General features: G+C 44.7%; 2 protein-coding genes across 2 annotated transcripts; one reads left to right on the forward strand and one right to left on the reverse strand.

Annotated features, from left to right (window-relative positions):
- The first annotated feature begins 209 nt into the window (after positions 1-209).
- synm (synemin, intermediate filament protein) lies at positions 210-7,950 on the forward strand. Its single transcript, XM_086163747.1, has 4 exons — positions 210-1,095; positions 2,550-2,674; positions 3,797-3,870; positions 3,954-7,950. Exons 1-4 carry the CDS (start codon positions 307-309, stop codon positions 5,948-5,950), a joined length of 2,985 nt encoding a protein of 994 aa, XP_086019873.1. The 5' UTR covers positions 210-306; the 3' UTR covers positions 5,951-7,950.
- Positions 6,496-24,122, reverse strand: ttc23 (tetratricopeptide repeat domain 23). The gene is made up of 11 exons (XM_086163748.1): positions 23,952-24,122; positions 23,545-23,707; positions 20,615-20,738; positions 20,044-20,191; positions 19,796-19,921; positions 12,254-12,425; positions 12,009-12,114; positions 11,544-11,671; positions 10,497-10,646; positions 8,225-8,307; positions 6,496-8,090 (listed from the first exon to the last, which is right to left on the reverse strand). Exons 1-11 carry the CDS (start codon positions 23,996-23,998, stop codon positions 8,015-8,017), a joined length of 1,323 nt encoding a protein of 440 aa, XP_086019874.1. The 5' UTR covers positions 23,999-24,122; the 3' UTR covers positions 6,496-8,014.
- Positions 24,123-27,389: the final 3,267 nt, after the last annotated feature.

Here is a 27,389-nt window from a genome sequence, read left to right on the forward strand (position 1 = left end):
GAGAGAAAGAGGGAAACCAGTCGTGCGCGATTGTCCGAGGCAAAAGTGTCGAACCTCAACGCTTCTTCCAAGATGTTATAATCGGGCTGTAAAAGCGGGAGTTTCTCCAATGGCTGGACTTTTGTCGGACGGACCCTGAACGCAGCGCAAACATCTGCCAAGGGGGGGTTCGGACCCGCCCTCCCGCCGCACTTGTCAAAGGCCGGCGGATGAGCCCGCAAGACGCACTCGACCGTCGCGCAAAGACGCCCCGAGAACCACCGGAGCCCCGATCCGACCTCCAGAAAGTCCCCCCTCGATGCCGAGATGTTGCCTTTCCGGAGATCCTTCGACGGCGAGAAGCAGCAGCTGCAGCAGCTCAACGGCAAACTGGCCCAGTACCTGACCCGGACCCGCCAGCTGGAGCGGGACAACGCGCGGCTCCTGGCCGAGATCGAGCAGCTGAGGCGGGCGCGGATGGCGGAGCCGGACGCGGGCCGCAAAGCCGAGCTGCGGGATCTGCGGCGGCAGGTGGAGCGGATCTCGTTGGAGAAGTCCCGCGCGGAGGTGGAGCGGGAGAGGCTGTTGCGGGAGCTGCACACGACGCGGGATCTGTGCGGTCGACAGACCGAGGCGTGCCGGGGGGTCAGCGGGGAGCTGCACGGCTGCGAGGAGGAGCTCCGGTTCGCCCAGCGGGCCAACGGTGAGCTCCAGCGGCGGCTGCTTCAGCTCCAGGACGAGTGCGCACGGCTGGAGGACGCGCACCGACGGGAAACCGACAGCCTGCGGCGGCAGGTGGAGGCGCGGCCGGCGGCCGTCGTCTACCGGGGACCCCCCGCGGCCTCGCCGGAGGAGGTGCAGGAGTTCGCCCGCGGGGTGTCCGACGGCTGGATCGAGACTTTGGAGATGTACCAGCGGAAGGTGGAGGAGATGGAGAAGTCCATGACGGCCGACCGCGCCATGCTGGGCGACCTGCAGCGGGAGAAGATGCTCTACGCGTCCGAGCTGGAGAGACTGCGCTCGGAGGCGGAGAAGCAAAGCCGGGTCCAGATGCAGCTGGAGGGTCGGCTGAGCCAGATGCAGGAGAACTTCAACCAGGACTTCGGCCAGTACCAGGTCAGACGCCTGACGCACGGAGATCGGGATTGCTATTGTTTTTGTTTTGTTTTTTTTGCAGCTCCCTGCCACTCCCTGCCCTTGCAGTGCCACACCCATGTTGCTTAAAAGCTGCAAAAGCACCAAATTACATCCCCCCCCTACACACACACACACATACACACACTCTTGTGCGCAGCAGTAAGTCAAGTCAGTCAGATTTTATTTAATACCGGCGCCAAATCACAACACAAATGTCTTGTGACACTTTTCACTTTTCAAATGATTTACAGAAAGCAGACATCCCCATGAGCGAGCGCGAAAATGAATGTCACGTCATAAATATTGTGCGTTTATTTATTCAGTTTTACTTTTAAGCCTTTTATTGCTTTTATATGTGCGAGTATCTGCATGTCCGACTGTCAAGTGAGGCACCTTAAATAAAATGTATTGTTAGTATTATTGGTCAAGTCAGATTTTATTCGCAGCAGAGGTGTCTTAGGGAACTTTACACGCAGAGCAGGTCTGCAGATCTGGACCACAGTCTTCGAAATAATTCGCAGAAAACCAACATTGCCCAGCGATGAGGCGAGGACGCGGGCGGCCTTCTGTCTCGACTGATCGGCGTAGAAAGAGAAAGCAACGGCGCGATAGAGTGCTAGTAACAAAGTTCTGGTTATATCGTACAGTAATGGCTTCAATATTCCCGGGCTCCTGGCAGGAACGCCGCAGTCGATGGCTAACCAGATTAGTGAGGTATATTTACATCGGCGACACTACAACTCTGTTATGAGATCGCCGGCGTGGCGAGATGCCGGACAAGTGTATCGTGCAACGTTTGACCTTGGGGTTTAAAAAAAAAAAAAAGGTTGGTAAAGCTAGAAGCGTTTTACCGCCGCTGGTACTTTGAGCGAGTCTGCAGCTAGATTACCGACGACACTTAATCCAATTAGCCGTCAGACTGACAAATCCTCATTAGCCTCCTAAAGATGGAGCCCTGAGCGGGTCAAACAGTTGCCAGTGACATTCTGAAGGACCGCCTTTGAAACGGCGAGACGTTTTTCCTGGACGGCCGGAATTTAGAACAGGGCTCAGCGCATGCTGCGGGACATCAGACGCTACCCCCTAAAATGCCCCCGGACGTCCAGATCCGGAGGATTAGGAGGTCCGAACGATTATCGCAGTCTGTTACCGGGATCAGACTTGATTTGGGAAAGAATGCTCAGCCAAATCTTCCCCCATTAGAATTCGACGAAACAAAGATTTAAAGTCTTAGAGACTCTAAATCTCTCCACCCCAGCGACGGTGCTTATATATAACCGTGGTTAAACACTGAACGGGCGTAAAGTTTTACAGTTTTCGGCGTCTTTTAGAAATGGATCAGTGGGGATAAAAAATAAAAAATAAAAAATAAAAATTCAGACATGATGCTGTTTGCAAAGTGAAATTCACCCCCACTTCCCCTCTCATCCCAGATGATCATCGAGAAGCTGGAGCAGGATAGGGCCACCATGGCGGGCGCTATCGAGGAAAAGATGCAAGCGTACGAGCAGCTCCTGCAGGTCAAGATGGATCTGGGAATGGAGGTGGCTGCATACAGGTGGGGATGAAAGATGATTTCAATCTTGAATTAAAAAAAAAAAAAAAAAAAAAGAGGGGCCCTGCATCTTCTCTGGGGGGGGGGGTGGTAGGGGTTATTAGATGAGCTGAGGGACAGGAAATGAATTTCATCAAATACACAAGGCTGCTGGATGTTCTCTTTCTTCGGGGCGGATGAACTGAAGATCATCCGTTTATTTTGTGTCCGGGGCGCTGCAGCCTATCCTAGCCGTCGCTGAGCTAGCTCCTCCTGGACCGCTCGCCAGACAATCACAGTGGGCGGTATTTAGTTACTCAGATGAACCTACCAATTTTTGGACTGTGGGAGGAAGCCGGAGGCCCCCGGGGGACCCGCTCAGGCATGTGGGAAGAGTCTAACCATTGCGAAGATCGTTTTAGTTTGCTTTACTAAAATGCGAAAGCGGCACGCCAAATACCGCTGTTTGAATGGCTCTAACTCATTTCCACTGATTGTACACGAAGCAGGACGAATCCCGTGTATTTCAGTGACGGCATGACGTTCTCTTCACGCTTCGTGATCGCATCGCGACGGGATTACGTCACGCTTCTTCGACTTCCTCCTCCACGTGCGCGCATTTATCTTTTTCTTTCCCCAGGACCACCGTTTAGCCTTAATCGCAGCTGTGAGGGAACCCTTTTATTTGGATCCGTCCGCCTCCTAATAAGGTTGTTATGTAAGTCAGGGTGTCTCCAAATAGGTTGGACACGCTATGTTTATTTAGAATATTTCAAATGGACAGAATGCCTTTTTAAGCGATGTGTCCGTGTCACAAGCGCTGACTGTCTCCGTGGTTTATAGGAAAGTGTGGGAAGCCCGGCCTTGTGGCGGTTATTTTTAGGCCGGTGTTTCACGAGCTGTTGTTTTCGGGGAGAAAGGTGAGCTGACCTCCGCGGGATACTTCTTGAATTAAGCGATTTGTTTTTTATGTCCACTTCCCTATATGGTGTTCCACAACTGAATGATGGATTAGTTATTTGCTAGAGGGGGTGTTTTTTTGTTTTTTTTTTCCAAGTGGGGAAATCAAGTCGAAGGGACAGAGAGGCGATTTACAGTGAGTTATTTGTCTTACTAAAAGTATTTTGTGATTTCCTGTCCGTTTAGGGCTCTTTTGGATGGCGAGAAAGTGGGTGTGCAGAACCGCAGAGTGGCTCCACATCAACGAGAAAGAATAATAGGTACTAATATTGAAAGATTTGTACCTTTTGTTACACACTGAGCACCAGGGCACTATAGAAAAGATAATAATTCTCTGCCTCAGATATAAAGGTGTCCGGCCAACCCTACACCAGAAGACCTCAGCCCTCCATCAGACAGCATACGGATATCAGATTCGCATCGCAGGTTTCAGCCCCGAGAAGATCTCCCGTGCCTTACACCCGCTCAAGAAGTCCCTCTCGGGTCATTCCCATTTCATATGCCGCCAGAGCCCAGTACGAGAGTCCCGCATCCAGGAGGGACATGATCTCCTTCACCAAAGCTCGGGCCGCGGCTTCTGCCCAGGTTCCCGCCACATCGGAAGATAAAGAAGTGGACCGGGGAAACAGAAATGCCGGCCAGGATGTGCAGAAGACGCAAGCGAAGGTCAAACAGGAGAGCCAACGGAGCGCCGTCAAGTCCGCTGGCGTCGACGTCAAGCCGCTCAAAGTGGTGTCGCCGCCGATGATGAGCCTGCGCGCGAAAACCGAGACGGAAAGGGAAACCAAAGCACCCGTAGAGAAAACGAAAGAAACGGCACGTGATCGCGAGGTGAAAGAGAAGGCGGGAAGTGTGATCGAGCCGGCGGAGAAAAAGGTTTTGGACTCCGTGTCCGTGGAGGAGATAATTGAGAAAGTAATAAAGCCAGCTGGTTTGGAAGCTCAAGCGTGTTCCTCCGGAGAATCAAAAGTTACTTATCACGTGGAGAGAAGCCAACAAGAGGACGGCTCCACCAAGACTCAGATAGTGCTGGAATCCAAGGTGGAGGAGGAGCTGGATGTGTCGGAGGACGCCGACCTGGACGAAGTCCTGGGTCAAGGGGTGAAGAGGGTATCTCTGGAGAATATCAAGGACACGGCCACGGGGAGCATGATCAAGAACCTTCTCAGCAACCTGCAGGGAGACGCGAGTCTGCAAAATAAGTCCGTCAGCGTCGAAATCATCGAGGAGCCTGTGGAGTCTTTCGGCGACGAGGAGCTCCGAGCCGAACGCGAGCCCAGAGCGAGCGCTCGAGAGCCCGCCTCGGCTTATTTTCAAATTGAGGAGCTAGACAATATCTCTCACGTCGGTCCCGTTCAGAGGAGCGATAACCATGCCGAGGCCACCGTCTCGCCCGATTCTAAGTTCGGATCCGTTCAAGTTCGGGAGGTTTTTCGGGAGAACGAGCCCTCCTATTTCTCTCATGACCAAGAGCATCACGAGTACTTCGTGTCCACACCGGATGATAACCTCTCCGAACCAGAGGAAGGCGTCGGCATAACCTCATACGGGCATTACGGCATCGTGGATGACCTGTCGGACGAGAGGTACTACCAAGACGACGGTCTCCCGCTAAACAGGGCGGTCATTGAGGAAACCAAAGAGTACAGGTTCGCGTCAAGCGATCATCCCTCGGCCAAAGACAGTTTTCCCGAATGCATCATTGAAGAGGAGGTTCGTGTTTCCCCTATAGTGCAGGAGTCAGTGCTTGAGTTTCTACGAGAAGATTCCCTGGAGCCAAAAGAGCAGCTGAGGGGAGCTTTGGAGAAGCTACAAGGCTCGGTGTCAGGCCCGCTGAGGGAGGAGTTGGCCTTCCTCACCAAAGTGAGCAATGAGAGTCCGCAGAATGTGGCCGTCGATGTCAAAAAAGTGCAGCAGACGAGCGGTAACGGAACCATGACGATAGTCGCCGAGCTGAATGTCTCGCAAACCCTTGAGGAATCCGGGCTACTGAAGGGAGAAGATTTATCCGAAGACCAGATCGTGGCGGCTTTGCAGTCCTACGGCCTCGAGAAAGCCGTTCAGGACGGTGCCGAAGGAGGGTACACTTTCAAAGTCACCCAAGAAGAAGCCGGGGCCGGGGAAGAGTTCGAGAAATTCTCTGCTGAGGGAGGATCCACGTCCAAAGTAACTGAGAAGTACATCAGGCTGGGGCCTTCGGAGACGTCTTTCACCTTCAGGATGGAAGGCGACACCGAGGCCGGGACACATCAACAGGCACAATCGCATATTCTGGAGAAGCCGGTGAAGATCGAGAAGAGGGTTGCCACCGTTTTCCTAGAAAGCCCCTCAGACAACTAAGAAAAGAAGATACCAAATAATCGGCAATGTATTTCTAGGATGCGTATAAAGAGGTTGCAGCGATCCCATGACACACCGCCTTAGCGTTGATAGCTAGACACTCTAGCTATACACTCTGGAAAAAAAAAAAATCAGTTTTTATAAGCAACACACCAGATTGACTGCGGTTTGCAAAGTTGTTCCTTCTCGTATTCCAACAATCGGAACTGCAACCGATGAGTCAAGAAAAGCTCTGACCGAGCTCAACTCGTCCGCTCGTTACATATTTAACATTATTCGCTGGGTGTAAAGTCGATAAATGCGCCAACTAATAGGCCCGTTCTTGTGCTGGGATTGCAAACGTGTGGGCTCGGCTGGTTTTGTTAATTCTTAGATTAGCGTTTTGTTTTGTTTTGTACTAACCTACGCTATTTACTGTGCCACATCACCACCACTGTCCGAGCTTTGTCAACCGGGCGATCAGGGCGAGTTCACGCTAAAACCAGGGGCGTCACCAACTGCAGCGTAGGTACGGAATTTGCAGGTTGTGAAGAGTTGGGTTTTAATTTTTGTATTTTTTTTTTTTTTTATAGATTCGGATTGGGGAGGTTACGCGGTAATTTGTCTTAATACATGCTGTATTGAAAAGTAAAAGTACAAGAAAATACAGCGATAATGCAACTAAGTGTGGCAATGAAATGCGGCTGTTGTAGCAATTTTTCTTAAAGATTTCATCCTGCTCACTTTTTTACTTACTTTTTACTAACTACTGACTATACTTTTTAAAAACAAAAAGCAATACACTCTATATGTATAATAAATAAGCTTGAGAAATATATTAGTGCATGTTTTAAGTGTACGTTAGCCTGTGGTCTACCTTCAGATTAAAAATGTTTAGCTCCTACAGTAGATAGTGTAACTTCACTATGTAGTGATGTAACACAAAAAGGCTGCTTTGACATTCACTCATTTATTTTTATTTTTCCCATTGTAACTCAAGAGAACCTGACAGGCAGGAAGCGCAATATCACAAATAATTTGGCGGCCCACACAGGAGACAGGGAAACACGAAACCACTACGTCCCAAACACACACACACACACACGCGTGCACACTCGGAGAGCGAAAGCGACATCGGTGTCGGAGACATTATGGATACAGCAGTTTAACCTGCTAAAAAAAATCATTTTGCGTATTGTTCGGCTTTTTTCCATATTTTTTGAGGCTTAGATATGTGTGAGGAGAGAATGCTTTTGAATGTTTGACAAAGCAGAAAATAAATCAGACATGCTGTTGTAAGTCGTGAAGTAAATAGAAGCGGAGCGCTACTGAAAGTAAAGGAAAATAAAAAAAGGTTTTGTTAAAGGAAATTATAGAAATCAAGCAGGAGCGCACTGTAAGTCTCATCCCCGACACTGGTTTATCCGTATCGGCAGGAAGGAATTACCTGGATTCTTACATAAGATGCGCCGTGTGTTCAAAGGACGCAACTATTTTTTGAACCTCAGCTTAGTGACACCGGGTGTTTACAGAACTTCGTTGTCTTGCGGATCGCTTGTTAGAGATGGTCGAGTATTGTGATAACAGCCAGGACACACGTTTTCCCGGGGTGGCCGTATCATTAACGTTACGTGCAGTTGAACGTAGTCTTTCCAAAGCGCTTTTTTGACCCACATGCCGTGCAAACCCTGAAATTATATGCTGCGAATGTAGGGACTTAGATCCACAAGATTCGGGTCTGACACATTTTGGCATTATCCGGTAAATTTACATTTTGCTGCGTTGTATTCCTGTTGGTTTCTATGTGCACAGTGTTTTCTGATTTATGTGTCCTTTCATAGCAAAAGTATAATTTTGTTAATCAGCGATCAGAAAGTCACTGAATGAAGACATGTTTGTTGAATCGATGTTCATGATTTATTCGCACCATATCCGAACTACAACTTTTGCTTTTGTTCTCATTAGGCAATGGACCTTTACACTTAAACTTTATCAAAATTAAATATTCTTGCGGTTATGTTTACAGAGTGTCGCGTATTTATTCGCAGCGAAACGATCGCCCTCGACGTGGTGCGTTACTTTTTGTCACTGAACGGGATGGGAGTGGGTTTGTGACTTCTTTGTGCTTTGCTTCTGGAGTCTGTCCACCACCTCCGGAGCCCTGGTGGAAAAAAAAAAAAAAAAGTCGAAAAATCGCATCCTCAAACTTTCCGTTGGCGGTTTCTTACTAAATGAATGAAATGTCATAACGCGAAAAAAGCGATGCGATAAAACTCGGCATTCTGCACAATTTACCGAGCCAGCATGTCCACGGCTTTCTGCGTTGTTTTGGTCTTCTTGTGCTTCGGGCCGAACAGCAGATGCTGGATCTCCAGGCACTAAGATTAGAAAAAAAAAATTATCATGGAGTGAGTGGCTGGTGGAAGATGAGAGGTGCAAGTTATATTCATAGGAGGGGGGAAATAACACTTCATAGCAACATGTGAATGGACCAAACATCCAAAAATAACCGAAGTAGCGGTCAAAGGTTTAGATAACACCTGTGCTGACCGCTCGTAGATGCAAGCCAACAAATGGGGGGAGATGGGGGGGGGTGTTCTGTTTATTTTGAGGCACAGAAACCGCGAAGGCGGGAATCTGAGGTAATAAGCTCAATAAATTTAACACATGTTACTTTCATCTTTCAGCTCTGCAGTCAAGCAGGTTACAAACTGCAAACACATGTATGAACACGCACGCTGAAAGGAAGAAGACACGTCAGAAAATCCTACAAAACACAAAAAGCGTTGTTTTTCCCTTTTTTTTTTCTTTTCTTTTTTTTTTTTACAGTAAGGAAAGATGGAGCTAAATCTTTCCCCCTCCGCCGGGAAAAGAAAAGAAAAACACTATGTAATCTGGAAAGGATCCATCTGGCGGACGGGATGTTTTCACCGTTGCTAAGGTTGATGTAATGGAAAGCCTTTCTTTTTTTTTTTCGAAAATGTCAGCGTCCGTGTGTAGCATTGTTTCTCGTGGAAAAGTCCTTCCTTGTGAAAAAAAAAAAAGCATATATTGCACAATCGGTGTGCGCGGGTGGTGTCGAGTGTGCTGAATGCACCCCGTCGAGCCCCGACCCCCACTCTGCCCTTAGATGCAATAACACAGCAACATAGCAACCGGGCTCCTTTGCTTTTGGGGCATGACGGCCCTCCCTCGTATGAGGAAATCCCCCTTTACGCTTGTGCGCTTCAGTCCGCTTCATGTTTCGGCAAAGAAAACCCGACAGCCCTGGACAAAAGGAGTCACGTAACAAGCGTGGTGATAGAGAAGGGACATCGGCGAAAGCTTAACTTGATGTGTGCCGAAAGACACCGGAATATAACTCCTGTTTCAGAGGACGGGGTGGCATTCTTTGCTAACTCGGGTCAGTGTTGTCTTCTGCTGGGCCTTAAGACTTTGAAAAGATTTTGAAAAGACTCGTGTAAAACTATCATCCCACACCAGCTAACATCTAAAGTTCAAATTAGTCTTTATTAGTTTTTAGAGTTTCAAGTCTCAACCGACTAGGCTAAGACTTTAAATCTCAGTGGATCTCACATCTGGAAACTGAAAAGATTTTGATGACTTGTTGAAAACTACAACTTAAGTCTTTCAGCAATTTTTTCCACCATGCTTTGTTTTCACCAGATATTTACAGAGCCTCTGCTATTTCTGTCCGTCTCTTTTCCGTCTTCACTCGGTCGCGACATGTTAGAGAGTTGACATCGTGCAAGCTGGGGTGTTCTGCAGCTCCACCGTCCGCTCCTCTTTCTGTACGGTCCATATTGATCGTCTTACCCATTCATCTATCCCGCAAAGAAATACTGTCCCTGCTGCTAATACCGCTGTGGCGATTGTTTGTCTCCCGGGTCTCCTTTCACAGTTTTGTTGGAGCTCGTCAATTGGTCGTTGATTCAGTCTTTACGGTGACATAACACAAAGACTCGGGATAATATCAAACATGTCGCCGTCACCCCAAGACGAGGCAAAGACCGAGTAACGACCGCGCTAAGTCTGTAAGACCTCCGGCTTACACTTATCGAGATTACGGGAGCACGCCGTGACTTCAGTAAGACTCCCGCAAGACTCCCGCAAGACTCTTAAGATTTCTTTCTGACTTAGTTTTAAGTCTGCAACTGCGAAAATCGTAAGGTGTGAGCCCGGCAGTGCCCACCCCCAGGACTGTCAGCCACCGACCCAAGAAACAAAGTCACTCCATGTGATATTTTCAACCATAGAGGGCTACGTTGCCCACTCACCTTTCCAAGATTAGCATGTGACTCTGACAGCAATGGGCCTTGGAGAGGATGGTAGAAATAGCTCATCTAAATGTGACAGGGACTCTTTGTGAACATATTTTGATTGAGCCCCTCGCACCGCAGCTACGTGACCGTTGTGGGTGGAAATATCTTGTGACTTGCGGCCTTCTGTTTAAAGCCTTCTGAGCACTTTGCCGGGGATTGCCCTTTCAGAGTCAGGTTTGATTACATAGCTGCAAAGCGCAACATTTCCACTTCGGGTTAAGACGTTGGCGCCGAGACGCTCTCACCTTTGCCATGTATCTGTGGGCCTGGTACATCCTCCCGTTGGTCATTTCTACGCTCCCGATCAGCTGGAGCGTGTCGGCCACCTCTGCGCTGGAGTCACCGAACGCGGACCTCTTCGACGGGAGGGAAGCTCTCTGGATTTCAACACATCTCTGAGATAATGCATTAAAAAGAAAAAAAGAAAAGAATTTAAAGAGTTTAAACAGATGGAGGGAATTCTTTCACAGTCACCAGTGATGGTTCCGTTGTCATCAAAACAGTGATATAATAACCTAAAAACCAACCAAGAGACAAAATACGGCCCTACTTTCGCTTACCTTTTTTTTTTAATAACAACTTTGTCCAAAACTACAGTTTGTATGCTGTTATCTGCTAACTCGCAGCGGATTCCTAAAAAAAAAACATCAAGGGCCCTCTTGTGACCTCTCTCAGCTATTTTTTAGGCGGTAAGGGGTCTACGGAAAGCAGATTCATCTTAATTCGGTGCAAAAGGCCAAAGCAACCTGTTTTGAACCGCTCTGTCCGATAACAATTTATCATGGAAGCAATGGCCGGCAGCCTGAACCTGCTAATATCCATGGTGCTGTCTGATTCTTGTCTGTTGTTTGTCAGTCGAGAACATCCTGTCGTCTGTAGGCTACATATACTGAGTAGCCTCATAGTCTGCCTCCTTTACCATGTGAGCATTTCCCGGACGTCAGTCCCCCCCCCGCACATTCTACGACATGCATTAATATCTGCGACTGAGTGAGCGATTGTCACCGACTTTTGCGTTTTTGACCTCGCCTTGGCCTGCCGCCAGCACGTGGGAGTTTTCCCGGCTGTAGGTTTTTAATTTAGCTCTGCTCCATTGTACGCCTTATTTAACACCAACACAATCTGGGAGGATGATTCCACTTTAGGGAGGCTGGAGTACATTCCTAATGAAAATTATGAATTGCAGCTAATTGGATGTATGCTTCCAAATTGAATTAAAAAATATGTAACACTGGGGTTGGAGAAATATCACTAATGTGGCTTCTTGTTTTGTTTTTTCGTGGTGGAATAACCTCTTCGTTCCCAGTGAGGAGCAGGAATCGACAGAAGTCATCCTGGGCGGTGAGAAATTCTGGATCCTGTGGGCCGGCAGCATTCTTGTATGAGATTAGACTCTGCTCGAAGTAGTGACCCGCAGAGTCTAGAACAGCATGGGGAAAAATGACTTACTCCATAATTGCTTCCAATTCAGAAAACAGTTTTCATCAAAACAGAATCCTAATTCCCCCTAATTTGGAAATACACTGTTTCAATTACCAGACACATATTTGCCTTTGACACTGGTGTCATGGTTCAGTCCAGTCGGTCAGAGCTTAAACTTATCTTCCGTAAGGTTTACCAACGGGGTTTGGTTTCGGCAGAGCTATCTTAAAGATTTCTGATAGATTGGAAAACCTGGCAAGAATGAGACAGCCATTTCCAAATTAACCCCTTGTGTCTGTTGCTGAGGCTCTATGGACGTCACTCCAGAGACTTACCACTGTGCTGTGGCTGTGCTGCAGCCGAAAGGATGAGGGCCAGGGTATGGGCGATCTGAGCCCCCTCCAGCTCCATTGGGCTGTGACTCATAGCAATGGCATGAGCCTAGCAGAAACACCCACGTGAAATAAGACGGATCAAATACCACCAAAAGGGAGGTGTGGGAACATTATATAACAACACATGCGATTATGCGTGTTTTATTTGTGCTCCATAGGATGTGTAAATGATACCCCCCGCCTGCCTTGGAGAGATGTGCCACGGCTCCGTCCAAATTGCCTCTGTCTTGCTCAATGGCTGCCATCGCCCTGTAAACGGAGCACTCCTTCTCCGGTTTATTGAAATCCCTCAACAGCTGAAGAGACTTTTCGCACTGTTTCAATGCCTCTTCCAGTCTGTTGTGTCTCTTATAGACCCTGTAGCACAAACAAAACATGCAAAAGGGCAGACAGTCAAGAGTGTAGGGAAGGTGGGGGCACAAATACAGTCAGTGACCAGTCTGGTCCAAATAAGGCAGCAAGGCAGAGTAATCATGCAATAGCTTATCCCTTAGGTGCTTTCTCTTTTTGAAGAACATTACAATATTGGCCCAATATATCTGCAATATGCTTACGTTTTGGGTTTTCTTGACAGCAGAGGTGGGAAAGCTCCATCCAGCATTTTCCAGGTATTTACATTAACAACAATCTTTTGATTTATCTAACTGCACCTGTTCCTCCTGAACCTCTCACCACCCCTGGTTTCTATCTCTCGGTCCTTCCCCCTCGCTTTTTCTACCGCGACCGGTCGAGACAGAAGGCCGCCCGTGTCGAGCTCGGATCTGTCGAAGGTTTCTGCCCGGTAAAGGTCAGATTTTCCTCGCCACGGTCTCCTAGCGCTTGCTCATTGTGGAATGTTGGGGTTCTGTGAATCATTTTGAAGAGTGCGGTCCAGACACGCTCTACATGTGAAGTTTCATGGGACAACTATACTGTGATTGGTGCCATATAGTAGCATGGCGCGGGGACTGGCCAGCGGAACCCCAGAAACCTTTGCGAATTATGATGACGATGATTGTTGGGACTTTCTCTTGGTTCTATGTTAAAGAACTCCGCGTTTGAATAATTGTAAAATGTTGTGTTCAATGTGTGACAAAACCTGCGCCATTAGTTACTATGACAGGGGAGTGCATCCTCTGGCTAACTGTTAGCGCTGAGAGAGACACCTCCTGGGTTTCTACTGTTTGTTGTCTGTTAAATTAACACCATCTTCCAAAGAGCAATTTATCCTTGATTATTGCTTTGCTAAACCCCAGCTCGCCACAATATAAATAAAAGCCAGTGGCGGGCTGTGCATTTCACACCTTGGCCTTTAGTGGTGCTCCAAATCAATCCACCCCCCAATAATTAGTTTATGGCTATGAAAAAACATCTTATTATGCAGTATAAAGAGAGGTGCATCGCAGATAGATAACTTGTGTGGCCGCAATAAATGCCTTTATAGCAAACAGCTGCAACACATAAAAAGCATCAATAATAATCTTATAAACTTACAGTATCATTTAGGAAAATAGCAGCATTTTACTCAACAAAAATTCTGATCATTTGTTGACAAAATCCATCCTCCTTTCTTTCCACAAAAAGAGTTCAATTATTCTGTCGTACAGATTATCTGTATGCTTCAGCTCCATCAAGAAGTCCTTTTCTCCCACCATTGAAGCTAATGCTGAAAGTCGAGCACTCCCTGTCGTATTCCTGGCGTAAGTTTTAATTCGTTTTAGGGCTGAAAATGTCCGCTCGACAGAAGCAGTGGACACGGCAGGCAGCGGTGGTCCGGCAGTGCTTTGGTGTCTCGCTGCTGTCTTGCTTAGGCAAGTCAGATTTGCAAACCCAGTGTGTACCATCTCAATCAGAGGCAAATAACAAGCACTCCCAGCAATACAATTTGCAGTGTACCTCTGAGCCTGTGAGTCAGGGGTACTGGTCATAGTTCATGGCTTGAAAATGTCGGACAAATCCTTTTCCTGGTTGTGACTGGTTTGCTAGTTTAGGAGTTGCCCGGCTTTTCGTTACGATGTCCAGCTTTTCTTCAAATTCCATCTAGAAAATGGCTTTAACAATATATTAGCAACTAAATCAGTTTCTTCTCCTGCAGCCATTGTGGGTTGACAAAACCTGATTCTAAACAAACACAACTATATTTCTGTCGGCAGCTCGCTCGTATGATTCCCTCGCTAATACACTTGTCCACGTTGACTATCCAATCAGAGGGTGTGAATACCCTGACGTTGCTGTAGCCTGCTAGAAGGCTTTGGATGTCGCCAACTCAAAATCTGATTGGTTGAAGCAACAGCGTCATCAACACTTATTTTTTTACGTAAAGGGGTAGCAGATCTGATAGTGCAGCCCCACCATCCAACAGATTTCGCTGACTTTGACCCTGCCTGGCAACAGATGATGGCTGAAATGTGATTGGTTAAACGCTTTGACATGAAAATGCATGTCCGGAAGCGGCACAACCAGGGGAAAAGCTATGAAAGGATGTGAACAGACCATTTGGAATTATTTAAAAGGTATGGACAAAATATAATTGACATCTGTAATTCAGATATTTTTGTTAGGCAAGCAAAGAAGGCCTTGCAAGTCCTGACGGCCCACCACTGATAAAATCTGACTAAATGTATAACACTACATTATTGCGGCACCGCCAGCTTTCACCAATCTCGAGTGACTCTTCTCCCGACCGTTTTTTTTTCGTGTGCGTCAGCGTTCACAGCAGAACGAGCGGATAAATACGTCAAAAAGAAAAATAATGATAAGTATGGAGTGTTTCGGGATTTTTTACTTTTTTTTTCTCACTTGTTGAGAAGCGTTTATTAGGAATTCATCGCACCGAGTGAGGAAGTCATGCTAGCAAGTTTCTCATCTGAGCAAGCTAACGTCGCAAAGTTAGCAGTCAACTTACAGGCTGAGTAAAACTTTTTTTTTATTGAATAATTAATAAATGTATTTTTAATTTTTCAGTCTACTTGTCAAGCCCTCACCACAGGAACAATTCATCTCCAAATTGGCAGAAATAAAAGGTTGACCAGAAACGCCGTTGCTGTTAAAACCATCAATGGTGAGTTGTTTTTTGTTTTGTTTTTTTTTTTAGAAAAAAAAAAATCATTAATTTATAAAAAGGGAAAAGGAAATAGATTTCACATTAATTTCATGCTTTATGCTCGCTTATTTTTCCACCTCATCTACTTACTGTCCGCCCCGACGTTTGGTTTATTATAAACAGATGTGCCCAAAGGCTTGCCCACCACTGCTTAAGAGGACCCAGAAAGGATCCAATAATATAAACTAGAGCAACTGTGGTGCCACCCCCCATTATCCTCAAACTGTTTTAATGCACTGTATTAGCTCTATAAAGAACATAACTGGTAAACTAATTACTAATCACTTCTTTGCTTTAGAGCCATGGCCAAAACTGGCAGAGCGGTTGAGTCTTTTATGGCTCCAGCTGAAACCCGGTGGAGTGCAGGCTATAATAGGGAAGGCTTGCAGATTGCCCTTTTATGCATCCCTTCACAAGTCTGTCTCCTCTGGGACCGAAGCTTCCTGCCGCCTCTCACCCTTGCAGTGCAACTGCAGCCTTTCACGGTCTGAAAAGCAGCTCACGCGTTCAGGTCGCTGGTGAAATCTGAGTTTGTATCCCCCCGTAACTTCAAATTCAACATCAGGTTGAAAATTAAAAGCAGAAAGAAATGCATGTGTTGTCACCAAAGTACACGAGGGCATGTAGATTTCTATGTGTGTGTGTAAGGGAGGGGAGGGGGGGCATTACAATGCTTTAAAGAGACACCAGAGCAGCGAACTCTAAAAGAACCTGAATAGCTGTGACAGATTTAGCTTCTTTAAGAGGGTGTACAGATCCAGCTCTTTATCTTATATCATAGGGTGATGGAGAGTGAGAGAGGGAGCCATGTTGCTATGAATCAACATCTTCCGGCCTTCTAATGGACTCTATATTTAATACAGACACACTCAGAGGACACTACACTCATGATTATACCAAGCAATATGGGTAGACAGCAGTATAATAAAGATCTCCCCTCATCCCACTCTTCATGTGATGCCACAGATGGGTGATAAGGTATCTGTATATGACGGAAAAACTCCCAATCGTCCTGTTTCTGCAAGGCATTTAATCCAAAGTTTATTTCACTAATCATGACTATCAGGGATTTCGGCAAGCGCTGCCTCCCTTGGAACCGAACACTGCTGACCACATGACGTTTGGGCTTCGGTGTTCAGTAATTAAATGCAGACAGCCAGGGTTAAAGAAACATTTTGAAGACTATTTTCTTCAGAAATTTCCATGAATGCAAGAATATCCAAACACTGCTTCATGTATAGAGAAGAGTCTTCCACTCTCCCACAGGAGTTCATAAGCAGCAGTAATAGCTGGAGCGCAGCTACATTCCATCCGGCCTTGAGTCCTGCCACTCGGCGTGCATGGACAGACAGAGACAATGCCAGTCTATCCTCTCATTCACTCTGCGTCCTTACGCACTTCCTGCCAGTGTTAATGTTACATATCCCACTGAATTACTCTAACTATCCACAGGGTGGGGAATTAATATAATTAAGGATTTCTAGATGGGTTTCCAAGCAAGCCAAACAGCCCTCTTTTGTAAACATTTCCAGAACACGGCTGACGCAATTCTGCTTTTGGGCTTTCACTTGGAAAATGATACAGTAAGGCCATGCAGAAGTGAAAACGGGGGACTGAAACATAGCAGCCCGCTCCAAAAAAAAGTCTAATGCTTTAAACTGTCTGAGTAACACTCAGCCAGGAGGATCTTTTCAGTAAGTGTGCTCCAACTGGAGTGAGGTCAATTTGTAAATTATAGAGTATGGGCAGGAATACTAATGTCGTGGCTGTGCCTTTCGATTGTAGTTTTCTGCTGCAGAACACCCTCTGGTTTAATTTCATCCGTCCAATCAATGACACAAGTGGAAACTGAGGTATTTGAATGTAGAGGGGGAAAAAGCAATATGGCCAAAGTCTCTACTTACTGGTTTATGAATCAAAACCATCATCTATACATATACAGGAGTGGGAGGGTGGGGGCTCTGATAATCTTAACAGATTATCCTGCATTGGTATCTTACCTTCTTATCTAAAGCTTACAGTATACGGTGTCGATTATCTACAAAATTTATTAAGGTTGGAGTGGGTAAAGTATGGAGCCATTTATGTTTTTTTTTTTTTTTTTTTCCTTTGGACAAGAACAACAACAGGAGATAAATCTTCAGTTAAACTTGATGAAATCCAGAAACTGATATGCATTTTAGAAGCGGGAGCATAAAAATGTCACTGGAGCTGCCATGGCAAAATATATAAAAAGCACGTGTGCAATATGATTACGTGTTTGAACCACAGTCCGAATCACTTGAATAAGCATTTGTAGGCTTCCATCCATCCATCCATCCATCCATCCATCCATCCATCCATCCATCCATCCATCTTCTACTGCTTATCCTGCACTCAAGGTTGCGGGGGATGCTGAAGCCTAGGCAATAATATATATGTAATCCAAATATCTTATTATGGAGCTTTTTAATAATGTAATGATATTTTTGCTGTAGTTGCAAAATCTAAAAATCATTACCTCAAAGTCTTTTCTCTTTGTAAAAACTACCAAAAACATCAGCTAGAAAGGAGCTAGAAAATCCTGCAAATGTATGTGGTTTTATTCCTAAAAAGCAAGAATTGGTTGGTCGGTTTCCAACATTAGGAACAAAACCTTGCCTAATTAAGCAGGACAGCCTTGTTCAAATTATTCGTGATGTAATCTGACAGAAGACTTTCCAGACTTGAGCAAATAGCTTCAAAAGCAGAAACTGGGCCTCAGAATACAGCTCTTTTCATATTTTTTCTAAATTCCAACACAGCCCAGCCTTTAATGATTCATTTTGCAAAATATCTGCTCTGGCTGATTGTACATCTGCACCTTGAGTGAGAACCTGAACCCAGAATGTTTGGACCAGGTTCTAGAAGAGAGCTGAGCTTAATTTATTGTTCCAGGCTTTGGTGGTAACATTCCCCTCGATCACAACAGTGTTGACTGACAGAGCTTTAGAGGCATGCCAAATTCTTAGTCACCACCTAACAAAAGAGATGTTGCAAGCTTACACACACCAGCCAGTGTCTGCACATTTTTTCAATTATGCATATCATGTCAACAAAGTGACTGTCTAAAAAAAAAACCCAGGCTAAGATAGTGTCATCTGCAAATTCCTTTTGTGTCGCTCAACCCCGTCTGCTGATAAGGCTTCTTTAAACTCTGCACCGCTGCTAATCTTTACCCCCCAACAGGATTTGGAAAACATTGGGAGCCGCTTTGTTTCTTACAGCCCGGGCTTTAGTTTTGTTTCATAATTTAACTAAGCATATTGAATTGATTTTTATTTATTTTTTTCATCAATGTATATTAGATAAATACAATACCATTGTTTTCTCTTCCTCATCTTAATTATGTAGAAAGTAAGCTTTATATTTAGTGCTGACTGTCCCTTCTTTACACTCGTAAGACTATACATACATTCCTGATTGTGTTTCAGTGGTTGCCCCGAGACAATCCTAGCCTCTTTTATTCATGTTGCCAGGCCACAGTTCTCCTAACAGGTTATCAGTCAGTGCTTGGTCTTAATGTCTTTGCTTGGCTCCTGCTCCACGATCCTCTAATTCTTTAATCTTTCCTTAAGCACCCTTGGGACCTTTGTTGTCAATATCCGCCATTAGGTTACAACGGCACGCCCCAAAAGGGCAAAACAAATCAATAGTCGGGAAATGGGAGTAGGTGTGAAATAAATAAAGTGACTGACAGTTCTTTTCTCAGCAGCGAGAGAAAGGCACGCTGAGAAAAAGGAAGCTGGATGCATCTTTACATGGGGAAACCACACCCCTCAGGTCCATAAGCAATATTACAAGAACACCCTGCCGGCACAGAGCGGACTGCATCGCGGCTGTGGGGTAGGGAGTTCTGATCCACTACACAGTGGTGTTTTCACAAGTCCAAAATGATGTGTCAAGTGACAGCAAAAATAACTAAGGAAAGGATCGTGTTTTTTGTTTCTTAACAAAGGAACGTAGTGCCACCTTGTGGTCAAACTGTAAATCTAAATATCTATGTGTACTGCATATTTACTTGACTACTTTAAGGGGTTTTTTTGCAGTGTTAAGAGGCTTTTTTTAATGTATTTAATGTATTTAAGCACAGATTTCAGAAGAAATGCCGTAAAATGGAATCTGTAACTTAAATATATATATCTCAGTTCTACTACCTCAGTGGTGGAACAAACTCTCAGAAGCAACAAGACCAGCATCATCTCTCTCAACCTTCAAGAAACAGGTAAAAACGTTTCTCTTTCAGGACTTTTTACTGCGCTGACGCCCCAGATCAGGTTGGCAGGAAGTTAGGCTATGCAGTGTGTGTGTGTGTGTGTGTGTGTGTGTGTACGTTTGTGTGTCTCTGTCCAAAAAAAAAAACCCTCACTAACCCAAGCTTACTGTTCTGTATATTTCCTGTGCATCGTGTATTTGCAAGTGTATTTGCTGTCCCTATGTCCTCTATTGTAAGTCGCTTTGGACAAAAGCGTCTGCCAAATGCAATGTAATGTAATGTAAATGGTAAAGCTCTAAGGCTTTTAAAAAGTATAAACAAAACAGAATAGTTAGATACTTTGTCAAATAACCTTATTTATGATTTCAAAGTTAAGTATGAAGGAATATTACACGTTCATCATCAATGCACCTTGACAGACCGGAGAAGATTTCCAGCTCAGTCTCTATCCGCTCATCCGGGCTGCTACCTGGAATTTGGAGAAGCTCGTCGATAACTTGTTTCGCCTGAAGATATGAAGACTCTGCTTCCTCCAGCGTTGAAAAGAGTGAAGGATATTCATGTGTTACAACAAAATCAGACCCCCACCACTCATTTAGCTGGTAAGCAGAATTGATAGTACAACTTGAATTGCACATTTTTATTGACCAAAAGGATATTGAGCTATAAGCAGCGCAGCAGCTCCATGAGTAAGGTGTACACTCAGGAGAACTTCTAGTTTTTCATCTCTCGAGCGGCAGCCGGTGGAACAGAAAGCCAACATCTCCCTGGCCAGGGATGTATGTTCATGGGCTTGCAGGCCCCACCCTGAAAACGAAAAAAGACAATTTAAACTTTATAGTAACAAAGTATTGCCAGTGTTGCTGTAAATCAGCCAGCAAAACTGGAATCCTGCAGGCCTGATCTGTTGATGTAAAGCAAAGTTGCCAATTCACATCATTGTTGTTGCATTTAGGATATGAGTAGAGTAATTTATTTATGTTCACTTTTTATTGTGATTGCGAAACATTACACCCCCCCCCCCCCCCACACACACACACACACACACACACACACACACACACACACACAGGTAGCATAGTGGTTAGCACTTCTGCCTCCCAGTATAATGATTCCTAGTTTCTCCCTGGTTTTGTCCCATGGTCCAAAATGCAGTGGTAACCTCACCGCGTGTCAGGCAGCAGCTGATGAAAAAAGAAATTGAAAATAATGTTATTTCCTTAAAATAACCTTTAAACTGGAGGTATGCTTTCGCCAGTCGAGCATGGGCCTGGGCTAGCTTCAGATTGTCCTCCCCATGTGCCAACCTCGTCAGGGCTACGCAGCGCACCAGGTCTTGGAGGCAAGCGTCAAACTGAATCAAAAGAAAAACACATCAGATGGCTGATTTAATGAAAGTTACATTACAGTTAGTAAACCCTGTACCATGCTTTTTTTAACCTTTGAAAAGATTGAGGAAAAACGTCTCAAGTGGAACCTCAAGTTACTTCTACAAGTGTGTGATGATTTTTTCTATGAGCCGAAAATAAAGGAGAGACATCAAGATTAAAAAAGATGGAATTTAAGTACTGATTTTTTTTCTTTTTTCTTTTCATTTTGCCTAACCACATATGTAAAGATTTTACAGTCAAAATAGGAATGTTATATGACCATCTTCTCTTCCTTCTCGTTTGTATATACAGGACGGTCTCAGAAAATTAGAGTATTGTGATAAAGTTCTTTATCTTCTGTAATGCAATTAAAGAAGCAAAAATTACTTTTTCATGATATTCTAATATTTTGAGATAGGATTTTTGAGTTTTCTTTAGATGTAATCCTTAATCAGCAATATTAAAATAACGAAAGGCTTGCAATATTTCAGTTGATTTTGAATAAATCCAGAATGTATGACATTTTTGTTTTTGTAATTGCATTACAGAAGGTACTCTTCAACTGTGAGTGATGGAATCTAAAACAAAAATCCAGAAAAGCGTATGATTTTTGAGTACTTAATTTGCTTTTTATTGCATGACATAAGTACTTGGTACATCAGAAAAACAACGTCATATTTGGTACGGAAACCTTTGTTGGCAATTACAGAGATCAGATGTTTCCTGTAGTTCTTGACAGGTTTGCACACACTGCAGCAGGGATTTTGGCCCATTCTTCCATACAGATCTTCTCCAGATCCTTCAGGTTTGAAGGCAGTCGCTGGGCAATACGGACTTTCAGCTCCCTCCAAAGATTTTTTTATTGGGTTCAGGCCTGGAGACTAGCTAAGCCACTCCAGGATCATGAGATGCTTCTTACGGAGCTGCTCCTTCGTTGCCCAGGCTGTGGGATTCAGGTTGTTGTCGTGCTGGAGGGCCCGGCCAGGACCCATCTTCAAGGCTCCTACTGAGGGAAGGAGGTTGTTGGCCAAGATCTTGCGATACACGACCCCATCCAACCTCCCCTCAATACGGTGCAGTCGTCCTGTCCCCTTTGCAGAAAATCCCCAAAGAATGATGTTTCCAACTCTATGCTTCACGGTAGGGATGGTGTTCTTGGGGTTGTATTCATTCTTTTCTTCCTCCAAACACAGTGATCGGAGTTTAGACTAAAAAACTCTTATTTTTGTCTCATCAGACTACGTGGCCTTCTTTCATTCCTCCTGTGGATCATCCAGATGGTCACTGGCTAACTTCAGGCGGGCCTGGACATGTGCTGGCGTGAGGAGGGGGACCTTGCGTGCACTGCAGGATTTTAATCCATGACGGCGTAATGTATTACTAATGGTTTTCTTTGAGACTGTGGTCTTAGCTCTCTTTAGGTCATTGACCAGGTCCAGCCATGTAGTTCTGTGCTGATCCCTCACCTTCCTCATGATCACTGATGCCCCGCCAGGTGAGTTCTTGCATGGAGCACCAGACTGAGGGAGGTTGACCATCATCTTAAACTTCTTCCATTTTATTATAATTATGCCAACAGTTGTTGCCTTCTCACCAAGCTGCTTGCCTTTTGTCCTGTAGCCCATCCCAGCCTTGTGCAGGTCTACAATTTTATCCGTGATGTCCTCACACAGCTCTCTGGTCTTGTCCATTGTAGAGAGGTTGGAGTTTGTTTGACTGAGTATGTGTCAAGGTGTCTTTTATTGAGGTACTGGGTTCAAACTGGCGCAGTCAACGGTTGGGAGAGGATCAAATACTTATGTCATGCAATAAAATAAAAATCAATTACTTAAAACTCATACAAATTGTTTTTCTGGATTTTTGTTTTCGATTCCATCACTCACAGTTGAAGAGTACCTATGATAAAAACTGCAGACCTCTACATGCTTTGCAATCGAGAAAAGCTGAAAAATCAGCAGTGTATCAAATACTTGTTCTCCCCACTGTATATATGTGTATGTATACACACATATATCTATATAGCTCTCTCTATGTATAAATATATATACATATACATGTGTGTGTGTATATAAATAAATCACTAAAGAATTGTTCAAATTGTCAAAATTGTAAGTGGGCTTGTTCTACTTTTATATAATAAATATATCATGAGCATTACTCTCGGCATGGGAGATGAGGTTCGAACGGTTTTCCAGTTATTTTGGAGCAGACCAAGGTGACGCGCTCCAGTCAATTCCTGTCATGTTGGGTGATAGAATGGAACCAGCAGGCGAAGCAGAAGATTATTACGTTCTCAATAAAGGCTTCATAGAACGTGGTCAGTAGTTGTGTTGCGAACCTCAAACGACCTCAGCTTCCTGAGCAGGTACTGCCGCTGGTGACATTTCCCGATGATCTCCTCAGTGTTCAAGGAGAACTTCAGGGGGTTGTCAAAGACAGGAGAATGCCTATTGGAGAATGTGATGACCTTGGTCTTCTTCACCCACATCCTTAAATCTCCATTTCGGCCTCCTGCCTGGCAGTTTCAACCTCAGCATCCCTCCACTAAAATATTTAGCACATGTCCAAACCATGTCGGTCTGGATTTATCTCCAAACGTGCTGTCCTTCTGATCCTTCTTATTCACTTCCAAAAGAGAACCTCAACATCTTCATCAATGCTACCTGTTGATTCCTCTCTTTGCCTCCTCACCTTTGTCTCCTTCTCACTTGCACCCGTTTCTTCCACCTCTTTTCCATACTCTCCAAAATCTCTGCAGATTTCTGCAGTTGCATGTGAGTTCCCACTAACCTGGTCATTTTCTTCACGGTCCTGAGCTCGCCTTTCGTAGTAAGTCAACTTTTCCTGCGGGGGCATCGCTGCGGGCTCCCCCGGGCCGCACCCGCTCCGTGAAGGGCTCGTCACATCTGGCTCACACGGTGATGCGTTCACGTCCCCGTAGAAGCTTTCCATCCTTTCAGAACATTCATTAAAGTTAGCCCAAAAGACTTTAACGTCACCTGTCAATATATATATATATAAAGTGATTTAACTGAGCAGATGTGGATGGGGGTAGTTTTAAAAAAGCTAGCAGTAGCTGGAAACCAATTTCAAGTCCAAAGCGTATCAGGAGTCGAAGTTTGCGTTGCCGTGGATACACAAGGCGTGCTAGCTGCTAGCGTGCCCGATGATAGCGGCTATCGCTACGTTAAAATTACCTTTCCTGCGCTTCTTTTTCAGCCTCGACGTCCGAAATAACTGACATGTCGGAGTGAAGCGCAACAAAAAAACATATTCTACGGCCGTGTAGGAAGGCTGTCCAAGGCAAGATCCGGAACAAACCCCGTTGTCAACACAGGTTGGTGCTAGCTAACCTACCCGAAGGTGGCAGTGCGTAGACGGAAGAGGGGCGCATTCAAGAAACACCAGTCGTAAAAGATGTATATTTTTCACAACAAAACGAGATAGAAACACCAAAGTTGTCCCTGCGAAATGTCTACATGGACAAAGTTTCACCATTTAAGGCGTTTATTGTCATATGTAAGTCTGGAAACGTGTTACTTTGTACAATGAAAGTCTTATTTTGCTATCTGCACTGAAGCCAAATAGGTAGCAAGAAATAAATAGTTAGCACTCTTGCAATTAGATGTAAACCGTGCAGAGAAATGTGAACAATATTATCTCGATGTGCAAGTTGAAAGCAACCGTGCAAATTGAAACGTGAAAAATGTGTAATACAAGTGTTAAAGTAAGCATTAAGCGTTTTATCTTTTTTTTTAATACCGAATTGTGTCAACACAGCCAGGTTAGTAGAGCTGACCAAGGTTTTTTATCACAGGGTCCCTCTATAAAGAAACTTAACTTTCATGAACCAGCTGAGGTTTTTTGCATTATTGGCCATTTTCATTGCTATTAGTGTGTTTAATCAAACTGGTGGCCAATATATTTGTAGGATTGCACATGCTCCCTTCTTGTCCTTAAAACACGCATCCATTTTCTCCCTTAAAACATCAATATTCAGATGTGGAAAATGCATCTAAAATGTAAGAAAAATACATCTCCTTTTCATCCTGATAAAACCACGAATTCCAAAAAAAGCTGTGGCAATGTGTAAAATGTTTAAAAACAGAATGCAGTGATTTGCAAATCTCCTAAACCCATATTTTATTCCCAATAAAACAAGCATTACATCTGATTGCAGTTTAATTTCTCAAAAACAGGGCGTTGACTGACACTGTGTTGTATCTTCTCTTTGTTTAACAACTGTTTGAACATCTGGGAGGCAAGGAGACCTATTCCTGGAGTTTTCTAGAGAAGTGTTGTCCCATTCTTGTCTGTTGCAAGATTCTAGCTACTCAAAAGGCCTTTGGTGCCGGATTTTTTCATTTTATGATGTGCCAAATATTTCTACTGGTGGAAGGTCTGGACTGCAGGCGGGACAGTTCTTCTGTGAAGCTATGCTGTTGTGATGGATACAGTATGTGGTTTAGCATTGTCTTGCTGAAATATGCAAGGCCTTGAAAGAGATGTTGTTGAGATGGGAGCATGTGTTGCTCTTAAGCCTTGATATACCTTTTTGTGTTGACGGTGCCTCCACAGATGCGTGACCTGCCCACGCCTCAGGCACAAATGCAACTACACAACATCAGAGATTCAGGCTTTTGAACTGTCCGCTGATAAAAACCTAGAGGGTTCCTCTCCTTATTAATCCTCAGGAAACAGCATCCATGGTTGCTGTTGACAGAATTTCAAATTTTGTTTCGACTTACCACAGAACAGTTCTGCCCTCAGACCATTTTGAATGAGCTTTGGCCCGGAGAAGACAGAGACATTACTGGAATGTCTTCAAAAACGGCTTCTTCTTTCCATGATACAGCTGTCACTTGCATTTGTGGATTACATGGCGAACTGTGTTCACAGACAGTGATTTCTGGAAGTGTTCCTGAGCCCACGCAGTGATGTCCTGTAGAGAAACACGACTGTTTTTAACGCAGTGCCGCTTCAGGGCCCGGAGATCACAAGCAAACCTCGGCCTTGTCCCTTTCGCACAGAGATTCCTTCTGATTCTTTCATAATCATATTTCATGTAGATGATGGCTTCTTCAAAGTCTTCTTGATCTTTGAATTTAGGAACATTTTTCTGAAATTGTCCCACAATATGTTAAAGGAAGTTTGTCGCAAATTGGTGAACCCTTGCCCTGCTTCTCCAAAATATTTCTTTTGAATCCAGTCATGTTACTGACCTGTTGCCGGTTAACCAAATTAGTTGTCAAATGCTCCTCGAGTTGTTTTTGATTTTAGCCAATTACTTTTCGAGTCGTTTGTTGCCTCTGTTCCAACTTTGTGTTGTGTTGTGTTGTGTTGTGTTGTGTTGTGTTGTGTTGTGTTGTGTTGTGTTGTGTTGTGTTGTGTTGTGTTGATGCCGTCAACTTGAAAATGAGCTCATGTTTTTCAATGACATGGTAACATTTCCGTTTCAACATCTTATATATCGTTCCTTTCATTGAGAATAAAATATGGGTGTATGATATTTGCTAGTCATGGCATTCTGTTTTTATTTACATTTTATATGCCGTCACAACTTTTTCAGAATTGGGGTGTGTAACATCAAAATCATTTTATTCTGCCATTTCACTGCCAGCGCTCCCAAAATCAGGTTACATTACCTTCCAATGTTCTAATGATAATAGTCCAATGGTCTAATTTTTGTCTATGTTGTCAAAATGTGTACGATCAAACCCTCTCTTGTCACACCAACTGGACTGTCAATGAAACTGTCCAAGAAAATCACGTCAAGGGATAAAGAAAAAAGAAAAGGGAATCCTCAATGCTGTGCTCCACATAAGTAACGCGTTCCCACTGGGTTATGGGACTAATGCAAGCCAATCATTTGATTGCCTCATGACCCCCACAGCTTAATCAGGCCAGGTGTCAAAGGTTGCTTTACTTGAGGGAAAACACGGGGTGGTCCCGTCTTTTCTTGTAGTGTCAGGGCTGAAATACTCGGTAAAAGAAGGGGTGCCCTTGTGGTTCACTGATGAACGTGACTGAATTAGGACTTCCTTCTCTTAACGGCACATCAATCTGCAGTTTTACTCAGCCTGTGTTTACATAGAAACATAGGTGTGGTAATATTCTCTTCCTGCCATAAGATGTCAGTATAGTAACACAAGTCTTTCCCCATATGATCTATATGCTCTTGAACTCATGGGATTACCATGGTATTCTTGTGCTCTTTTCACAAGTGATGGCTGGGATCCAGCTCCCAACTCTCCCCACCTATTTGGAGTGTGAAAGTGAAAATATGCAAACCTCATAGCCATCCTGCCCCCGGTCTTTTCCAAACTGCGTTCCCTGTGTGTGTGTGTGTGTGTGTGTGTGTGTGTGTGTGTGTGTGTGTGTGTGTGTGTGTGTGTGTCTGACACTATGTTTTCTCAGACATCTATTCCTGGACATGCCATAGGAATGAAAAGCATGTTGTGTATCTTGTTTGATGTGTGCTTTTTTTTGAGAGGTACTTTTACGCCTTAATCAAAAGTATCCTCATGAACTGGAGGACAGTCCGAGCATTGACACTCGAATTTGAACCACTGCAAAATGAAACTTGGCTCGAACATGACAAGTTTCTGTAATGCACAGGTTTCATTCAGATAAAA

Source organism: Fistularia commersonii, chromosome 17 (assembly GCF_037954325.1).
Source record: "Fistularia commersonii isolate RoL2024-O1a breed Wild chromosome 17, RoL_Fcom_v1.0, whole genome shotgun sequence".
NCBI lineage: Eukaryota > Metazoa > Chordata > Actinopteri > Syngnathiformes > Fistulariidae > Fistularia > Fistularia commersonii.

Coding starts and splice junctions, on each gene's coding strand:
- synm (XM_086163747.1), top strand. CDS start 307: ATGTTGCCTTTCCGGAGATCCTTCGACGGCGAGAAGCAGCAGCTGCAG. Junction 1,096..2,549: donor AGGACTTCGGCCAGTACCAG/GTCAGACGCCTG, acceptor CTCTCATCCCAG/ATGATCATCGAGAAGCTGGA. Junction 2,675..3,796: donor ATGGAGGTGGCTGCATACAG/GTGGGGATGAAA, acceptor CTGTCCGTTTAG/GGCTCTTTTGGATGGCGAGA.
- ttc23 (XM_086163748.1), bottom strand. CDS start 23,998: ATGTCAGTTATTTCGGACGTCGAGGCTGAAAAAGAAGCGCAGGAAAG. Junction 19,922..20,043: donor GCTGCGCTGCTTATAGCTCA/ATATCCTTTTGG, acceptor ACTCTTTTCAAC/GCTGGAGGAAGCAGAGTCTT. Junction 12,115..12,253: donor CCGTGGCACATCTCTCCAAG/GCAGGCGGGGGG, acceptor TGTTTCTGCTAG/GCTCATGCCATTGCTATGAG.